We start from the raw sequence: 20,265 nt of genomic DNA, 5'->3' as shown, positions 1-20,265 counted from the left end.
CCATATTCTCAGAGCTCATAGTAAGGGTGCTATTTGTGGTGTGAGGGATGTGGGTGTTGGAGGGAGCTGTACACACTGGAAAATATCTTCAGTGGTGCACCTGTTCACAGGGTGTTCAGGAATGAAAGGGACTTGAATGATGTGGGGTGTGCTACATAACTTCTGCTACAGGGACTCCATGTCTGCTTTTCATGAGACCCCACATATAATAAGTCACAGAATAACCATCCTTGTGTCATTGTCCCTCTCCAGCATTCCTTTTATGCCACTGAGTACCCAAGTCCTGAAAGAAGCATCTGACAGCGGACACCTGCCAATACACTTAAATCCCTTTAAAAACTGTAAATAGAGGGACATGCCATCCCAGTTGCCAGGCAGCAACAGGAGAAGGTGGGGTGGGTGCAGTCTCCAAGAAGCAACCAGCAAGTAGTGTGGCAGGCATAGAGCAGCTGCAACACAAAGCCCAGGTTACGATGGCAGCAAAATTAAGATAACACAATGCCACCTTGAAACTGAAGGTTTGAGGAGCAAAACGTATTTATAAACCAAAGGGTTAAACTGCACTTTGGGGAGGGAGAGCTTCGGCTGCTCCTGTTATGAAAGCACAGTTTTCAGTCATTCAGAAGACCATTGAATCGAACCTCTGGCCTGTTAGCCTCTGTTTTGGTGTTATGTGCGAAGACTGCCATGGGGTCTATGCAACTGAATCCTCCATTCCATGTTATAATTACTTAACTGGCAACCAATACTGCGCACATAGAATGATAATGTTGGGAGGCACCGTAAAGGTCATCGAGTTCAACTCCCTGCTTGGTGCTGGATAAATATATTCTGTATGAACAGATACATATGGAACTTATAGACCCAAGACAACTCCCTTTACATGATACTCCCTTCAGAATGGCATGTAGACAGGTTACAGAACAGATACTGCTCAATGTCCTGTCCACTGTTGTCCTGATTACCACTGACTGAATTTGTCACAACATGCTGCAGGGCTGCAGACAGGCCAAGAAGATAGGTTGAAATCCATGGGCTGATGTCCAGACTCTAGTTGCACTAGTGCCAATAAATTGCAGTAAACTACATTCCATGTGTGATGGGAGTGGGAACCAGCAACACAAACGGAAACAATAGCCCCCACAAAAGAAAAGACATGAGTGTTCTAGCCTCCTCCCCCTCCTCCTCCTCCTCTTCAACCCTAATTACTGAGCTGCATGGAGGGGGGAATTAATGAATGTCTCCCTCTGGGTCTCTGCTGTTGGAACATGCAGGGCTCTAGAGAGGAGAGCAGGTTTTCTAAACAAACAGTTGTGAAGATGAATAAATCTATTTCATACAGCCATACCTTATTCACTGTCAGGATCACTATGGGTCCAAACAATATAAGGAGTGCAGTCACAGAAAATTGTTCTGTGAAGAATGACACGTAAGTTGAGTAGTGGTTGTTTTTTGTGGTGGGTTTTAGAGAACTCACGGTGCTGCTAATATAGGCCCTTGTAAATGAGAAGTGAAAGGAAAAGTGAAACATTTGGGATATACATGAGAAAGCTAAGGGCAGCACTATATTGGGACATACTCATGTAGTTCCCAGTTTTTAGCTTATTAAATAACTTTTATTTTGATTTTTTTTTTTAAAAAAATAATAATGTGATTTTAATTGTGGTTTTAGGCTGGTCTTTTAAAATGCGTAACTAAATTTGTTTAACTTTATTAGTCTTTTATTAAAGTGTTGAGCAGTAGAGTACTGGAGGGATGAGGACGGAGGTATTAATATTTTACTTACTTAATTAATTAATTAAATACTCAAAGTGTAGTTATGGATTTGCTCTTCTCAGGAAAGCACTGTCAACTGCCAGAAATATGTCCATGGGTGTCACACACACTCCCTGTGCATATTCCTGAAAGTGAAATGGGTTTTTGCCGGGATGGGAGATAAGCTAAAATCACTTTTTGATCTCCTTCCCTGAATGCTGCCATGACAATCGAGCCTTCTGGGCAACTACTCTGAAGGCTCCTTGCCTCCATGCAGCTCTGATCCCATTGACAGATCACTGCCAATCTTGTTATCCACTCATCATCATCATCACCACCACCACCACCACCATCATCATCATCTTCATCATCATGTGTGTGTGATTATCTGAGACATTTTATAGGTTTAGGGCCATCTTAAAAGCAGACAGGCAGATATCTTTCATACACTTGAATCCTTCATTAGAGAACATGAAGTCATTACTCATGCACTGACAAAATTCAAGATAAGCCTGCTGAATTCCTACCATATTATTTTGTTTCTTCATATCCTCTTTTTCTTGATAGGATTTTAGGTGTTCTCTATGGAGGGTTCTGACCAATGAAGAAATGATAAACCAAACCATCTGGACAGGATTCTTTCTTCTGGAGTTTTCTGATCTTCGAGAATTACAGATCTTACATTTTGTGGTTTTCCTCGCCCTATATTTGGTCGCTCTGGTGGGGAACTTGCTGATCATCATAACTATAGCCCAGAATCACCACCTTCATAGCCCCATGTACTTCTTCCTGGGCAACCTATCCTTCCTAGATGCCTGCTACATTTCATCTACTGTTCCAAAGTCTATGGCCAATTCCATGCTAAACAACAATAGTATTTCATTCTCTGGATGTGTTACCCAGGTTTTCTTGGTGATCACATTTGTAGGTGCAGAGCTGTTTTTTCTCACTGCCATGGCTTATGACCACTACGTTGCCATCTGCCATCCTCTGCAGTACAGGCTGATCAGTACAGGCAAACTCACTTCCAGTTTGCCAAGTGATGTCTGAATTATTGGAATTCACTTACCAGACCCCACCGCAGTTCTGATTTTGTGCCAAACCCAGGAATTCCACTCACTAAACCGAGGGTCCATTCCTTCCTCCATTATGCTTGGATTGGGACCTCATCTGAAACATGATTTAAGGGAGGCAGCTCCTCCTGTGGGCTGCTAGCCCATTGGCTGGTGCAGGCTGTACCTCCAGGGTCAGAGGAAGCCCACACAGCTAGTTCCCTCCCCTTGCTGGCTCCCAGACTTCATATTCTGATTGTCTGGCAGCATGCGGGGGGGGGGGTTCCACAGGTCTATTGGACCCACCCACCACATACAAAGGGGCCTACTATGTTGGTTCAGACATCACATAGAACTTCAGTTAGAGATCTGCTCCATGTGACAAACCTGAGCTTCAGAAGCATGTGTTTCCCCTTCCATCCTGTGGGAGTGTCTGCTTTCTGTTAAGGTTAAGCTAAGGTGTTATTGATTGTGTTGTTTAAACCCACCAATTTCAGCTTAGTTTAACCTATTTGCTTCAAATAACCACACAACATAAGAATTCTTGAGATCATAAAGAATAAAGAGGCAGCGTGGTGTAGTGGCTAAAGTGCTGCACTAGGACTGGGGAGACCCGAGTTCAAATCCCCATTCAGTCACTTCTCTCTCAGCCTAACCTACTTCACAGGGTTGTTGTGAGGAGAAACCTAAGTATGTAGTACACTGCTCTGGGCTCCTTGGAGGAAGAGTGGGATATAAAACTTAAAATTAAAATAATAATAATAATAATAATAATAATAATAATAATAATAATAATACACTGGAACATCTGCAAAAAATACAAGCTACCTGTAGCCAAAAATTGGTGGGACCATAAAATTGAAAAAGTTGAAGAAAATGAAGATGTAAAAATATTATGGGACTTCCGACTACAAACAGACAAACATCTGCCACACAATACACCAGATATAACTGTAGTCAAGAAGAAAGAAAAACAAGTCAAAATAATCGACATAGCAATACCAGGGAATAGCAGAACAGAAGAAAAAGAAATAGAAAAAATCACCAAATACAAAGATCTACAAATTGAAATTGAAAGGCTGTGGCAGAAAAAGACCCAAATAATCCCAGTGATAATTGGCGCCCTGGGTGCAGTTCCAAAAGACCTTGAAGAGCACCTCAACACCATAGGGGCCACAGAAATCACCATCAGCCAATTACAAAAAGCACTCCTGGGACGCAGGGGGTGGGGTCCTTTAAGGGGCAGGGAATCTCCCCCCCCCCACTTTTCCTCTGCCAGCGCTTTCCCCAAAAGCATTGGTGTGGGGCTGCAATGTACCTTCTTGCAGCTCCAGTGAATGTCACTATGGAAATGGTCATCGTGCTTGCGCATGGCACACATCTACACACGCATCCACCATTTTCATGATCATGTTCACTGGGGCTCCAAGGAGGTATGCTGCAGCACTACACCAATGCTTTTGGGGAGAACACCAGTGGGGGGAAAGCGGTGGGGCAGTTAATGGCAACCTCTCTACCCCTTAAAGGACCTTCCCCACCTCTGAACTGGCTTGAACACCAGACTTTTGAACCAGTTCGGTGCTCCAGAAATGGAATGCCAAACCGGTTCGTGCACATCCCTATTAATCACGTTTAGCTATTCACCTTTTAAACAACTGTAATAAGATAACACAAAATGAGACAAAATGTGAAGAAACTTCCATGAAGAAATATCCTAGAATTTTTTTTTAAATGATAGTGAACCTATCATTGGGAGGGGAGTAAGGCTGCCATTCCGACCCTTTCATATACAGCACATCATGGAAAGTTAGGCAGGACTGGGGTGGGGGGACCAGTCCCTTCAGGAAGCAGAAAGTGGGTGCCTTTGGACATAAGATTTAACTCTGGGTTCAAGGGCCCCCGAGTTTGCCTCCAGTTGCCCAGGGTGCTCCTAGTCAATTACGATCTGCAGTCTGGGAGACTGCAAAGGAGGTGGAACTGGCTGTGCAGGATTCCTCCGACCTTGGAAGCAGAAATACATGGGAGTGTGAAGGAAGCAGACAAGTTGACACTTTAAATTACTGGCTGACATGCTGAGGAGTATCCTGGTGACAGTGCTATCCCTGCTGTGGCTGCTGAAGATGCATAAGCATGAGTGCTTGTGCAAGCAGAGCTACTACAATTATTACTGTTGTATTACATGGGAATAACTGCAGTAGCACTGCTTCCACGTCCACTTGTTCTCAACGGGATCAAGATTCCTGCCTCAGGAATCTGCAGCATCCCCAGTGTGAATAACAGCATTTATTGAATGCTACGCATCAAGTCTTATATCATTTCTCAACTGGATGGAACTGAACATGAGTGCAGTGATTTGAAAGTTTTAATCCTTCCAGGAAATAAAGTGAATTTTAAGATAGCAGGGTACTGGTAAACATCTCTTTATGACTTGGCAGGCCAATAAAGATGAGATTCTTATCAAGTGAATAAGTGAATATAGTACACAGCATAATAAGAATAAGCATAATAAGAATAAGTGAATATAGTACACAGCACTATATTGGCTGGCAGGCGGGGAGGGCTGGCAGGGAGGCAGGCTCCTCCTTGCCTCCCTGCACACAATATCTCTGTCCAGTTTCATCTGCCACTCGCCATGGCACACTAGTGGTGCTCTGGAGAGTGGCATATCAGGGAACCAGAGGGGAAGTCCACCGGCATCCATCAATGTACCGTACCAATGCATCTCTCAATGCACTATTGCACTGGGGCAACACTATTGCACTGGGGCCACTGAATGTCAGCCATGAGCCATAACACATTCATCCTTCTGTGGAAAGCTGATACGTTTTTTTAGTTTATATTATGAAGTTTGCAGTCTGGATCCATTTACAATATGCCCCATTTATTTTCTTCCTTGTGTTCTTTTTGATTCTTCTCCACAGAGTTTTCTTCTTCCAGAAAGGAAGCACTAAACCAAAGTACTGCAATGGAATTTGTTCTTCTGGGATTTTCAGATATCTGAGAGCTGCAGATACTACACTTTGTGATGTTTCTCTCTGTTTATTTGGCCACCCTGGTGGGAAACTTTCTCCTCATTGTAATTGTGATTCAGGATCCTTACCTTCATAGCCCCATGTATTTCTTCTTGGTGAACCTGTCACTGTCAGACATATGCTACATCTCTGCCACTGTCCCCAAATCGATGGCCACTTCACTGACAACCAACAAACTGATTTCTTTCTCCTGATGTCTCTCACAGGTTTTTTTAGTGCTTACATTTGCTGGGGCTGATCTATTCCTGCTCACTGTCATGTCTTATGACCGGTATGTAGCAATCTGCTACCCTCTACAATACAGCTTGATCATGGATTGGAATACTTGCTTACGAATGGCAGCTGCTTCTTGGATTGGCAGTATGATCAATGCAGCAATGCACGCTGCATGCACATTTAGGTTACAATTCTGCAAGACTAATTTTATCAAACAATTTTTCTGTGATTAATTATTAATGATTTCATGCACTGATACAATGACCAATCAAATGGCTGTTCTTGCCAGTTTCATTCTTATTGCCATACCTTCTTTTTCATTGATTCTGGTATCTTACAGTTACATCTTTTCTACTGTGTTTAAGGTGCAGTCTGTTCAGGCCAGGTATAAAGCCTTCTCCACCTGTATCCCACACCTGGTTGTCTTTTCTTTGTTTGTTTGTTTCTACTATTAGTGTTTCTTACATGAAACCAAAGTCTTTGTCCTCTCCAACTATAGACTGGTTAGCTGCTGTTTTGTATACAGTTGTACCACCTTTAATGAATCCAATCATCTACAGCCTGAGAAATATAGACATCCAGGCAGCATTCCTGAAAATGTCAAAATTTTGGATATCACCAAGTCACTAAAAATAGAGGATAATATGCAGCTCACCATTCCCAGGCCAGATTTCTGTGTCTCCATTTACTTGTGGTATTTAGGCAAGTTCTCTTGGTGTTCTAGAATTCAGTAGGTGTTTCAATTACGATGGTACAAAATGTAGTTGGTTGATGGGAGACCTGTAGCTGATCTAGGAGACAAATCTCAAGAAAAGTGAATTATTCATTTCCATTCCATTTTCTTAGTATACCAAATTCTTTTTCATTGCCTGTAAGGATTATTTTAAAAGAATGAGGGCAAGAATTTTAAATAAACTCCTTTGGTGTCCTTATGCAGAATGTAAACTATTGTGTTCATGGGGCTTACAAGTAAATCTGCATAGGATTGCAATCCTCATCCTTAAATGTTTCCTTAACCCTCATCCTGATTCATGATCTTCTGCTCATGAGTAGGACTTCTTACTCCCATTGGATACATTGGATGTTTCCCCTCCCCCACAACTTTTCCAGACCCAAGAACCTACAATAATTCTATATTTCACTTCAGAATTTGCAGTGGTGACACACTGTGGGAGAAGAGAAACTACTCCAAATTTGGTGCAAATCCATTGCAACGTGGTTGAGAAACTGCAAATTAAAATTTTTAATCCTAAAAAGCAAGACCAAGTGTTGACAACCTTTTTGCAGTACAGATAATATATTTAATATATCAATATATTAAATATATCAATAATATATAATATATCCCCATCCCCCGAAAATTCAAGTCCATGATGGGCTGGTGCCTTTTGCTCATTTGAAAAACATCTAGTGAGTTTTGCATAATTGTTTTTTGAAATTCCCTTAAAAGCAGTGAAAACAACTATGGGCAAGTTAGCTACAATAATAACTGAGGTTGCCGACTGATAAATTTGAAGCCAAGGTTGAGAGGGCCAGGTTCTGGCAACTTCTAGTGAGTGACTTCCTGCTTTTGAATATAGGTGACTGCTCAGGTGTGTATATGAGCACTCTGGCACTTGTGTAGTTAAACAGCCATCCCCCTTCTCTTTCCTTTTATTTTCTTCCTCTGTCCCCTTTCTCTCTTTTATCTCAGCCCCCACAAAGGAGAGAAGCAAGGTGCCTCAGGAAAGAGTGGAATAAATTACTGAGAAGTCATTCAGTGATTTCCCTGGAACTGGCTTCTGAGTAAGTACACATAAGAATGGGTACCAGAAGGGATCTTAAGCAAGTGTGTGGGCTCTCTTTGCTCTATCTCTGAGTTTCCCAGCAAAGCATGGAAGAAATTACTGACAGGGTGGGGTCCATTTATTTCTGAGACTTACTTCTCAGTAAACATGTGTAGGATTGGGTCTAAGGACCCCATGCTAGGAAGTTTCTGAGTCATGATTTATTTACTTATAATACTTCCTCTTCCCATTGGTTGCATTGGATGCCCCTCCACCCAAGAAAAATGAACATTTCAGATTCTACACTAATGAGAATTCATGTTTGAACATCTCAGTTCTCAGCATGTCAGCTGAAAGGACACACTGTGACTGACCTAAAGGCAATCATCACAGATCTGGGAGTTGGTTATGTACATCCTACAGGCCAGTCTCCCACAATCTTCAAATCTTTTGCTTGGTTTCTTGTCAGAGGCCTTTGTATACACATTTCCTGTACATCTTTTGTCCATCCAAGCTAAACACAGATGACAATTGTTCCATTTGTGAAAGTAGTTACATCTCTGTGGAGGTCTGTCTAGTTTGTTATGGCTCATAGTGTCTACATTGGTTAACTCCTTGCTAAGGAGATTTTTCCACACTGGAAAAATAGTTATTGCCCACACAGACATCTGAGGGTAGGTTCAGGAGAACACAGCCCTGCACATGTGATAGCATCAGGACTCTGACAGCCCTTTTTTGTGCTGTGTACTAGTAGAAGAAAAAGAAAGAGAGCAGAAAGCAGAGATGCACTATGGATTGTTGACCCACTTAGGCAGTGCATACTGAAGCTGACATTTTATGGTTGCTGCTGTTGTGACCCCTGTGGGCTTTGTTCTGGTGGCTAACATATCTGCCTCTCCATGGTCTGATGCTTCTGAATGATTTACTTGTTCCACACACTAGGTCTGACATTGGGGGAGGGGCTGTTTTCATCTTTCCTAAGTCTGCCTTGCCCCTGGTTTCATCAGTCCTAATACAGAACCATGCAGTGCACCAAACTATGGGCACCTTCAGAATCACGAGAAACCTCATACAAACTGACCTCTGGTTCTCCTCCTGTCACATCCAAACAATCAGAGCCATGGCTCCGGGACCCAACTGAAGCTTTGATTTCCACCCTCAGCTTTAGTTTGAACACTTTGTTGTAAGTCAGGTTCACTTATCTAACAGGGGCTCCATAGGCTGGAGCATGTCATCAGGTTCGGGCAACTCATTCAAACTAGGGTTAAGGGAGGATACTTAAATATCATAATTGGCGAGAGACCATACTTCTGGAACAAATTGTGAATCAGAGTGCCAATAAAAGTATGACAACAAGGGCAAAGCTGGGAGTGCAGTGGTCACCATTTACACATGTTGTAGTTGTGAGCATTAATAGAATAGTTGAGGCTTAAGATTTGCTTTTAAAGAATATTGGCTGACAGACAGAGGTGCTTATTATGTGCAGTTGAACCCAGGAGGAGACAACTTTCATCTGGCTGACCTGGATCAGCTTACACACACACACACACACACACACACACACACACACACACACACACGGAACAGCTATGTAGACTGGGAGTGGTTCTGGATCTAAACCTCTCTCTGGTGACTCTGGTTAAAGCAGTGGCCAGAGGTGCATTTGTTTTTTGAGTTAAACAACCTCAAAGCAGAAATACCTATGCTCATAACCTCCAGAATTCAGTATTACAATGCACTCCATGTGGGATTGCCTTTGTATGTAGTCTGGAAACTGCAACTGGTGCAAAATGCATCAGCCAGGTTGGTCTCCAGGTCACCCAGAAGACACCATATTAAAAGAACTACACAGGCTACCAAAATGTTTCTGGGCAAAATGCAAAGTGCTGGTTATAACCTCTAAAACCCTAAACAGGTTAGGCCCAGGGTATTTAAGAGAATGTCTTCTTCACTATGAGCCCCATCACTCATTGAGATCATCTGGAAAGGTCCATCTGAACCATAGATCCAGTTGATCACCTTTGGATGGTGAGGAGGGCTTAGTTAACCCCACATCACATGGGATGAAATGATGGGCATGCATGCTCCAGGGCATTTCAGGGAATGCTGGCAAACCAACACAAGTATGGGCATAAAACATGCTTCTCACATGGCTGGGTGTGCCAGCCACCACTCCTGGCACCAAGGGAGGGAGTCTTTACCTATTGCATAGTCCAGACATCTCCAATCCATTTGTTTAGGGGAAGTGGGATGCTGACACAGTGGCAAGGGGTGGGAGTTGTTGGGAGACATATCAGGGGCTTTGTTGGGATACAGGTATCAGGTAGCTGGTAGATTGTGGGCTCCGAATCCATTAGCTGGCCATGGGCTATTCCTCAGATGACTCACCAGGATCACAGTTAGCAGGATATCTGACAAGGACTTCAAAGAACATGAAAATCTAAAATCAGTCTAATTTGATGAATCTCCAGAGAGACATAAAAAGTATTAATTGATCCCACTGGGTCAGCTCTTGAGGGATGACACAGGGATCTTTTGAGTATGCACTTGAAACCCAAAGAAGGGTAGATAGATGTAGGTAATTTTTCCCCATACAGCATCATCGTCCTGTTGCTTAGAACACTCCAGATGGGTGGAAGTGGTGAGTGATCCTGCATGCTTCCTCTCTGGACACTGGGATTTTCTATTTTGGGGTTAAGCTTTGAAACCTTGGTAAAAGTTGAGTAGATGAATGGGGGAATGGGCAATAATTAAAATGATAGCAAAGAAATAACATTGTGACAAAATGGGTTCCAGTAGTATACAATAAATATATTAATATATGTTTAATCCTTTTTAGCTATTCACTTTTAAACAACTTAAATAAGATAACATGAAATGAGACATAGTATGAAGAAACTCCCATGCAGAAATAATCTAGAATAATTACTTTAAAATGATAGTGATCCTTTCTTTGGGAGGGGAATTAAGCTAAGCGCAACCCTTACTCTTTCATATACAGCTGTCCATGGATAGTTAGACAGGGCAATGGAGAGCTTCGGATCTAACGTTTAACAGTGGGTTCAATGGACCCGTGGTTTGCCTTGAGCCACATCCTCCACCCCCTGGCATTCTCCCAGACAATTATAATCTGCAGTCTGGGAGACTTAATGGGGCAGAACTGGCTGAGCAGGCTTCCTCTGACCCTGGAAGCAGAAATACATGGGGCTGTGAAGGAAGCAGACAATTTGACACTTTAAATTACTGCCTGAAATGTTTAGGAGTATTATGGAGACAGTACAATCTGTGATGTGACTGCTGAAGACTCCTAGGAATGAATAGTTGTGCAAGCAGTGCAACCACAGTTATTCCTGTTGCAGTGCATGGGAATAACTGCAGTAACACTGGTTCCACATCACTTCTTCTCAAAAGATTCAAGGCTGCGTTAGGAAACTGTAGCAGCCCTGGTGTGAATAACACCATTAATAGAATGCTACACATCATGTCTTATATCATTTCTCTACTGTATGGAACTGAACATTAGTGCAGTGAGTTCCAAGTATTCAGGACTGACAATGGTGGAGTACAGATTTACTTCTGTGTGCATTGTGGTATGTCTTTTTTAGCCTTCCTGGAGGTAAGGTGAACTTTAAGACATTTTACGTTTGGGATAGCAGGGAAGTGGTAAACATCTCTTTATGACTTGGCAGGCTAATGAAGATGACCTGCTTATCATGTGAATAACTAAGGTCATGCACACGACCATATAGGCTGGTGGGTGGGGAGGGCTGGGGGCAGGAGGCAGATTCCTATCTTCCTTCCTGCACATGATCTCCAGCTTCCTCTGCTGCTTGCCAAGGCACATGAGCAGTGCCCTGGTGAGCCGCAGATCAGTCAGCCAGAGGAGGAGATCCTCTGGCATCTCTCAATGCTCCATGTCAATGCATCCCTCAATGCACTGTTGCACTGGGGCAATGCTGCAGTTAGTTTAGAAATGCTCTGAGTCTGCTACTCTTGCTGCACTGATGCTCTGGATCCTTGCCACAGACCAAAACACATACATCTTTCTGCGGAAAGCGTATATTTTTCTTAGGGTATATTATGAAGTTTGGAGCCTCGTTCCACTTAAAATACACCCCATTTATTTTATCTATTCTTTTTTATTCTCTTCCAAAGACTTTTCTTCTTCCAGAAAGGAAGCACTAAACCAAAGTACTGCAATGGAATTTGTTCTTCTGGGATTTTCGGATATCCGAGAGCTGCAGATACTACACTTTGTGATGTTTCTCTCTGTTTATTTGGCCACCCTGATGGGAAACTTTCTCCTCATTGTCATTGTGATTCAGGATTGTCACCTTCACAGCCCCATGTATTTCTTCCTGGTCAACCTATCACTGTCAGACATATGCTACATCTCTACCACTGTTCCCAAATCGATGGCCACTTCACTGACAACCAACACACTGATTTCTTTCTCCGGATGTGTCTCACAGGTTTTCTTTATGTTTATATTTGCCGGGGCTGACCTATTCCTGCTCACTATCATGTCTTATGACCGATATGTAGCAATCTGCTACCCTCTACAATACAGCTTGATCATGAATTGGGATACTTGCATACGAATGGCAGCTGCTTCTTGGATAGGCAGTATGATCCATGCAGCAATGCACACTGTATTCACATTTAGGTTACAGTTCTGCAAGTCTAACTTCATCAACCAATTTTTCTGTGACATTCCTCCCTTATTAATGATTTCATGCACTGATACAATGACCAATCAAGTGGCCATTCTTGCCAGTTTCATTTTTCTAAGCATGTCTTCTTTTTCATTGATTCTGGTATCTTACAGTTACATCTTTTCTACTGTGTTTAAGGTTCGGTCAGTTCAGGCCAGGTATAAAGCCTTCTCCACCTGTATCCCACACCTGGTTGTCTTTTCTTTGTTTGTTTTTACTTCTGGTTTCTCTTTCTTGAAACCAAAGTTTTTGTCCTCTCCATCTATAAACTTGTTGGCTGCGGTTTTGTATACAATTGTACCACCTTTAATGAATCCCATCATTTACAGCCTGAGAAATAAAGACATCCAAGTGGCATTCCTGAAAATGTCAAAAGTTTGGATATCACCAAGTCACTATAAAAAGCTTTTTCAGAAGGCCCCGGGAAACAGAGCATAAGTTGCAACAAATGTTTCCCAGGGCAGATTTTTATGTCTCTGTATTCATTCAAGTGGCGCAGCAGGGAAACAAGCGGAAGGTTGCTGGTTTGAATCCCTGCTGTTATGTTTCCCAGATTATGGGAAACACATATATTGGGCAGCAGCGATATAGGAAGATGCTGAAAGGCATCATCTCACACTGCACAGGAGGAGGCAATGGTAAATCCCTTCTTTATTCTACCAAAGAAAACCACAGGGCTCTGTGGGCACCAGTAGTATAAATGGACTTGCCAGCACACTTTACTTTAACTTACTCATGTGTTATTTAGATAAAATCTACTGACGTTCTAGAATTGGTAGCTGTTTAAATTATGATCTAAAATGCAGTTGAATGGACACCAGTTTCTGATCTAGGAGGCAAATCACAACATGCACACAAGAAAAATGTATTATTTATTTCTACTCCGAATTTTTATTACACTAAGTACAGCAAATATTCACCATTACTTACCTATAAGGAACAAGTGTATTAAAGCAAGTATTTTAAAAATAAACACTTGTTTTGTGTCCCCTTATGCAGAATGTAAACCATTGTGATCATAGGATTTACAAATAAATCTGCATAGAATTGCAATCCTCTTTCTTAAATGCTTCCTTAAGTCTCATCCTGAGTCAAGGTTTTTCTATTCAGGAGTAGTTCTGACTGCTCCCATTGGATGTTCCAGTGTAGAATCTCCATGTTCAAGTGCAGTCCACAGTGGAATTCTCCAGACCCGAGAACCTACAATAATTTTATATTTCACTTCAGGGTGTACAGAAGTGACCCACTTTGGAATGTACAAACTACCCCTCCAAATTTGGGCCAAATCCACTGCAATATGACCACAATATTACAAATGAAAAATTTAATTCCTAAAACTGACTGGGTTTTTGGCAGCAGAGATAATTTTTTAACTTTGATTTTTTAAATTATCTTTTTGGCCTTCCCCCCAAATTCAAGTCCAAAATGGACTGATGCCTTTTGCTCATTTGAAACACATCTAGTCAGTTTTGTGTAATTATCTTTTGAAATCCCCATAATAACAGTGAAAATATATATGTGAAAGTTAGCTAAAACCATAACTGAATCTGCCCACTGATCATTCTGAAGCCAAGGTTGGGAGGAACAAGTCCTAGCAATTTCTAGAGAGTCACTTCCTGCTTCTAAATACAGGTGCCTGATAAGGAGTGTGCATGAGCACTCTGGCACTTGTGTAGTTAAACAGCCATCCCCCTTCTCTTTCCTTTTATTTTCTTCCTCTGCCCCCTTTATCTCTTTTCTCTCAGCCTCCCAAAGGGGAGAAGCAACCTGCCTCAGGAAAGCTTGGAATAAATGACTGAGAAGTAAGTCAATGATTTCACTGGAAATTACTTCTGAGTAAGCACACATAGGCATTAGGATCAGCAGGGATCTTGGGCAAGAATGTGGACTCTCTTTCCCCTTTCTCCAAGTTCCTCAACAAAGCATGGAAGAATTTATGGAGGGATTGTGGTCCATTGATTTCTTGGAGGCGTACTTCTCAATAAATATGTATAGGATTGGGATTAAGGACCCCATGTTAGGAAGTTCCAACTAACCAGGTGCAGCAAGAAAACCCCCCAAACTACTCTCACTCAGCACCAAGAAACCAGCATTCTGGTGTAAAGTGTTCCTTAACATGGAAGCTCTACAGCAGAGCTAATCCATCAATGAATGTGGAAAATGCACTTGATCATACTGTCTTTGAACATGGAGGTTCTACATCACACCAAAATTGCCTCTGGATATGGAGGCTTAATTTCATCAGTGTGGTCAAATGACACTTCCATAATCACAGACAGCTTCATTCTCATGTAGAATCTCCATGTTCACATGCAGTCTACACTGGGATAGTCATTTCTTGATGCTGAGTGGGAATGATTTCTGGAATTCTCTTCCTGCACTTCTTTGGAGCTTTCTGAAAGCATCAGGCTAACCACTCTATGAAAGATGATGCTGGGCTGGCGTACACAAGCCTTTTCCAGCAGCATTTTGATAAGTGAACCTGCAGACTTACACATACACACTTACAAGAATGTAAACTCAATTAAACACAGTGGCGTCTGCTTCCAAATAATGAGAGCACAGTGAAAGAATCCCTAAAAATGGTATTGGGGGGGAAACAATGGAAACATCATTTTAAAAATGGGGGTGAGAAAAAAACCATATGCATGCATCACTAAACTACTACAGGAGGCCATCGATTATCATGGATTCCACATTTGCAGTTCGGCTGAATGAGGGGCCACCTGCCAGCAGACCAATTCCATTATTGCAGGGGCAGTTCTCATTCCCATTTTTTCCACTCGCTGCAATAACCAAACACCAGCAGCCGGTTCCCCACATGCCAGCTGGAAAGTGACCTCAGGATACTTAAAGAGGTGGTGGGAAAGGCTACTTGCCAATCATACCACCCTCTCAAGTATTCCATTTCCCAACTGGTGGGGGCCATGTCCCGCCATGTTCTTAGCTCTGGGATGCTTAAACTGCTGGCGGGAAAGGCAACACGCCACTTGGTGCAGATGCTCAGTCGGGTAGATGAAAGGGGGATTGGGCAGCATTAAAATGACAGCAAACAGATAACATGATGACAGATCAGAAACTAGTAGCAGGGGCAGTGCCACCATTGTGCAAACGGGTTCAAAAGAACCAGGCTGCTGCGCTCAGGGGCCGTGCCTCGTGCCCCAGCCATGCCTCGCTGCACTTGATGTTAGACACAGGGAGCATGTTTTGCTCACAAATGAGGCCGTGTGCCATGTTCGCAAGCAAAATCCACCCAGAGCCACATTTGCAGCACAGTCAGGAGTAGCTCTCCCTGCCTTTAATGATGTCCAACGTCTTGCTGTCTTTTACGTCCTGCTGCCACTGATAGAGGAGAGCTGGTCTTATGGTAGCAAGCATGACTTGTCCCCTTAGCTAATCAGGGTCCTGCCTGGTTGCATTTGAATGGGAGACTACATGTGAGCACTGTAAGATATTCCCTTCAGGGGATGGAGCCACTCTGGGAAGAGCATCTAGGTTCCAAGTTCCCTCCCTGGCATCTCCAAGATAGGGCTGAGAGAGATTCCTGCCTGCAACCTTGGAGAAGCCACTGCCAGTCTGTGTTGACAATACTGAGCTAGATGGACCAATGCTCTGACTTGGCATATGACAGCTTCCTATGTCCCTATGTCTGCTGTCAGACACAGGGGGTGTGGCTAGGGGGGCAAATTGGTAAGGGGGAAAATCTTCCTGACGTGCCCAAACTATTGGGAAACAAGCAATTTTATTTGACTCCCAAAGGAAAAAGCAGCAAATCCCATTCTGTGCTCCAGGTGGGAGAAAAGGAAGTCATCAACTGAAGGACTAAGGCATCAGTGGGAAGCTGAAAAAAACATCTCAAGAGGATGGTCCACTCACCTTGCCCTCAGCCAATCAAACTGGCTTGGTGCCTTCACCACAAGGTTGGGTGAGACAAAGCAGCCACACTCAACATGAGAGATGTTTACTAGGGATGTGCAAATTAATTCAGGTACAAATTAATTTGTACCTGAACGTAGCTGATTCGGGTGATTTGGAGATAAAACAAATCACCCCTGTGGTCCATTGGCTAAATGCGGGACCAAATCGAATCACGCCTAATTCGATTTGAATTGATTTGAGATTCAGATCCCTCCTATTAATTTCCCCAGATTCCCAGCTTTCATTTTTTTAAAAAAGCTCTAGCCCTTGTAGAAGTGATGGAGCAAAATTTGTGGTCACTATTTTTCAAGTGTTTGGATTCTTTGGTGTATAATAACTTCCCCTCAATGAATCCCTATGAGGATTCATTACATACCTTCATTGTTTCTATTCATTTTGACTGTCTTTTCAACAGTGCCAACTGTCAACTGCCATGTGCCAACTACACCCTACTCCCACCTGCAACGCAGTCGGGTACTACTCAGTTTATGTTCTAGGATTTTTTTCAAGTGTTTAAGCTTCTTGGTGTCTCATAACCTTTCCTCATAATGAATCCCTATGATGATTCATTACACACCAAAGAGTCTAAACACCTCAACAATTCCTAAAATATAAATTGAGTACCCAGTGACTTGTGGGTTGTGAGGTAGTTGGAACATGGGATGCCACTAATTCCTCACCCCCACCTGCAAAGCAGTGTGATCAAAATGAACAAAAGAAATGAAGATGTGTAATGAAGACACCAAAAAATCTAAACACTTCAAAAATACCTAAAAAATAAACTGAGTACCCCAGTGTGTGTGTGTGTGTGTGTGTGTGTGTGTGTGTGTGTGTGTGTTGGGGGGGGTGTAGTTGACAAATGGCAGTTGACAGTTGGCACTGTCCAATGATAGTCAAAATGAACAGAAGAAATGAAGGCATGAAATGAATCCTCATAGGGATTCATTTGAGGAAAAGGTATTAGACACCAAAGAATCTAAACATTTCAATATTCCTAAAAATTAAAATGAGTACCCCACTGCCTTGCTGGTGGAGGTGGTGTAGTTGGCACATGGCAGTTGACAGTTGGCACTGTCCAGTGAAAATCAAAATGAACAGAAAAAATGAAGGTGTGCAATGAATCCTCATAGGGATTCATTATGAGGAAAAGTTATTATACACCAAAGAATCCAAACACTTGAAAGATAATAACTGCACATTTTTCTCTATAACTCCACTTCTACAAGGGCTAGAGATTAGTTTTTTTTAAAAAAAAGAAAGAAAGAAAGAAAGAAAGAAAGAAAGAAAGAAAGAAAGAAAGAAAGAAAGAAAGAAAGCTGGGGATCCGTGTTAGTGTTAGGATATGGCAACTTCAAATCCCCATTGTTTCCTATGGTGGAAATGTTCAAAATCAGTAAAAACTAAAAAAAATCATTAAATGTCAACCAAATGTTCCACTGCCTTGAAATTTGGGTGGTAGGTGGGCACCCATAGGGACCTACCAAACACCCAAATTTACTTCCCATAGGACCTTGTTAAGTGGTTCAAATTGGTCCAAATACAAATTGAATCAAAGCAAATACAAATTGAATCTGGGGTGATTTGGAGGGGGTAGATTTGGATGCAAAACAAATCAGGAGAGATTTGTTCTGGACACAAATCAAATTTAGAAAATCTATTTGTGCACATCCCGAATGCTCAGTCAACTCTCAGTAGACCTATATTTGGCTTCTACAGAGATCTGGGAAAGGGTCTCAAGGGCAATTTTCCTTGAAAGAAAAGCTTTTCATTGCCAATTGCATCATCAATTGCTCTAGTCCAATGATGTCTTTTGTCTGGCTTCTTTTTAGGGTCTAGCTATCCCCCTGTCAACCTTCTGGACCTTCATTGTGGTTATCTTGAATCCACCTCCCACTTCTAACACTAAAAAGCAGTAATTATTATTTTTTAATCCAGGGGGGGAAACACAGTTGTGTCACTGAGCACACAAAATTTGCAGGCTTAATTATCTACTCTGTAATTATCTTAATCATTGTCATTGTTTCTTCTTGCCAGGAGCAAAAGCAATAAGACACACTGAAACTAGTTATAAAAACCTGTGTTCTCCTGAGAACTGGGGGGACTAGTTTCTCCCTTTCATTTTACAAGAGCGAGACTTGAAATTAGAATAGTGCTATCTCACCTCTTACTTAAGAAATGCATTTGTAACCTTACCGTTGATAGTCAACAACACAGATAAATATTCCTTTAAGAAATGCATTGGTAGAGTCCTCCACATTCTGAAGTAGAATAATAGACTACTTCTGTAGATGGACATAGAAAAGTGTGTGACTAAAAAGAGCTTTTGATGTCAAGATGGTGAGATTACCAGTGTTGCTGCTTCTGTTGTCTCAGATGGCATGCCAGATATATACAATGAAGTGCTCTGCAAATGATCCTCTCCCTATTCCACATGAATGGTATCAGCCTGGTGACCTCCTCATAGGTGGGATCGGTTCTCAGATCATTTACATTTTTGAAGAAATTTCCTTCAATGAACACCCTTCTAAGAAACTGTTAGATATGCCAATGTAAGTATTTTTCCCCAAGTCATACATAAGAACATGGGAAGCTGCCATATACTGAATCAGACCATAGGTCCATCAGTATTGTTTACACAGACTGGCAGCAGCTTCTCCAAGGTTGCAGGCAGGAATTTCTCTCAGCCTATCTTGGAGAGGCCAGAGAGGGAACTTGGAATCTTCAACCAGGGCAGACTCTGCTTAGCTAAGTGGACAATTTATTATTGTTGTTGTTGTTGTTGTTGTTGTTAATTTATTTATTTACACAGTCAGACAGGTGTTATTGACTGGTTTGTTTTATCCAAACATCGAGTCCTTCCCAAGGACCTGGGATGGCTGAATTTTATTATCAATATTGTTGCTGTTATTATTATAGATATTGTTGCAGAATATAGGCTGTTCCTAGTAAAGTTGCTTTTTGTAATTGGCTGATGGTGATTTCTGTGGCCCCTATGGTGCTGAGATGCTCTTCAAGGTGTTTTGGAATTTCACTTATTTCTTGTTTACACAGTCAGACAGGTGTTATTGACTGGTTTGTTTTATCCAGACATCGAGTCCTTCTATGATGATGATGATGATGATGATGATGATGATTTAAAAATAATAATTCTAATTAATAATAAAAAAACCATATCAACATAAAGTTCTCCAAGTGGTTTACACACTAAAAACATTTGAAAAGAAACACAAGGTAGTCGCCAGCACCAGCCACCGGGGTTGAATAGGGCCAGTTCCTTTCTCCCTGTTTAATATAAAGATAATCACCACTTTGAAAAGTGCCTCTTTGCCCAGTTAGCAAGGGTAATGTGCAACACAAGGAATATAATGTTCAAAGAATGAGTGTGGTATACTCAGCCTTTCTCCTTCCATAATATAGCAGCTTTTTGTAGAAGATAGCCAGCAGTTTTTTTTTTAAAAAAGTTGCACCTACTTTGCATATTACTCAATGCAATTTCTATAAGGCACAATAATATGAAAACAAAACCTGAGAAATTGAGTCAATGGGGAAAGAAAACCTTTGAAAAATTGTATACAAAATATTGCAAAAATATGCAAAGCTGGGGGAAATCAGTTTAGGGCATCATTTTCAATTGCATTTCAGGAAGGAAGGAAGGAAGGAAGGAAGGAAGGCTGATAAAGGTGAGTTTTCTGGATAGAAGATTGGCTAGAATAGAAGGAATAGAGAAAAATTACCCAAACATCCATTGTTAGGGATGTAAATATTGGGGTATGATTTGTAAAACATGCAAAGTGTTAATTCTTGCTCTTGG

At 41.9% G+C, this 20,265-nt stretch overlaps 1 protein-coding gene and 1 pseudogene across 1 annotated transcript; both read left to right on the top strand.

Moving 5' to 3' along the window:
* Positions 1 to 1,755: 1,755 nt before the first annotated feature.
* Positions 1,756 to 6,685, top strand: LOC128331104 (olfactory receptor 14A16-like; annotated as a pseudogene).
* A 5,335-nt stretch (positions 6,686 to 12,020) lies between these two features.
* Positions 12,021 to 12,974, top strand: LOC128331103 (olfactory receptor 14A16-like). Its single transcript, XM_053264460.1, has one exon. It carries the CDS (start codon positions 12,021 to 12,023, stop codon positions 12,972 to 12,974), a length of 954 nt encoding a protein of 317 aa, XP_053120435.1.
* Positions 12,975 to 20,265: the final 7,291 nt, after the last annotated feature.

This window comes from Hemicordylus capensis, chromosome 6 (genome assembly GCF_027244095.1).
Source record: "Hemicordylus capensis ecotype Gifberg chromosome 6, rHemCap1.1.pri, whole genome shotgun sequence".
Classification (NCBI taxonomy): domain Eukaryota; kingdom Metazoa; phylum Chordata; class Lepidosauria; order Squamata; family Cordylidae; genus Hemicordylus; species Hemicordylus capensis.
This window is presented reverse-complemented; position numbering and strand designations above follow the sequence as displayed.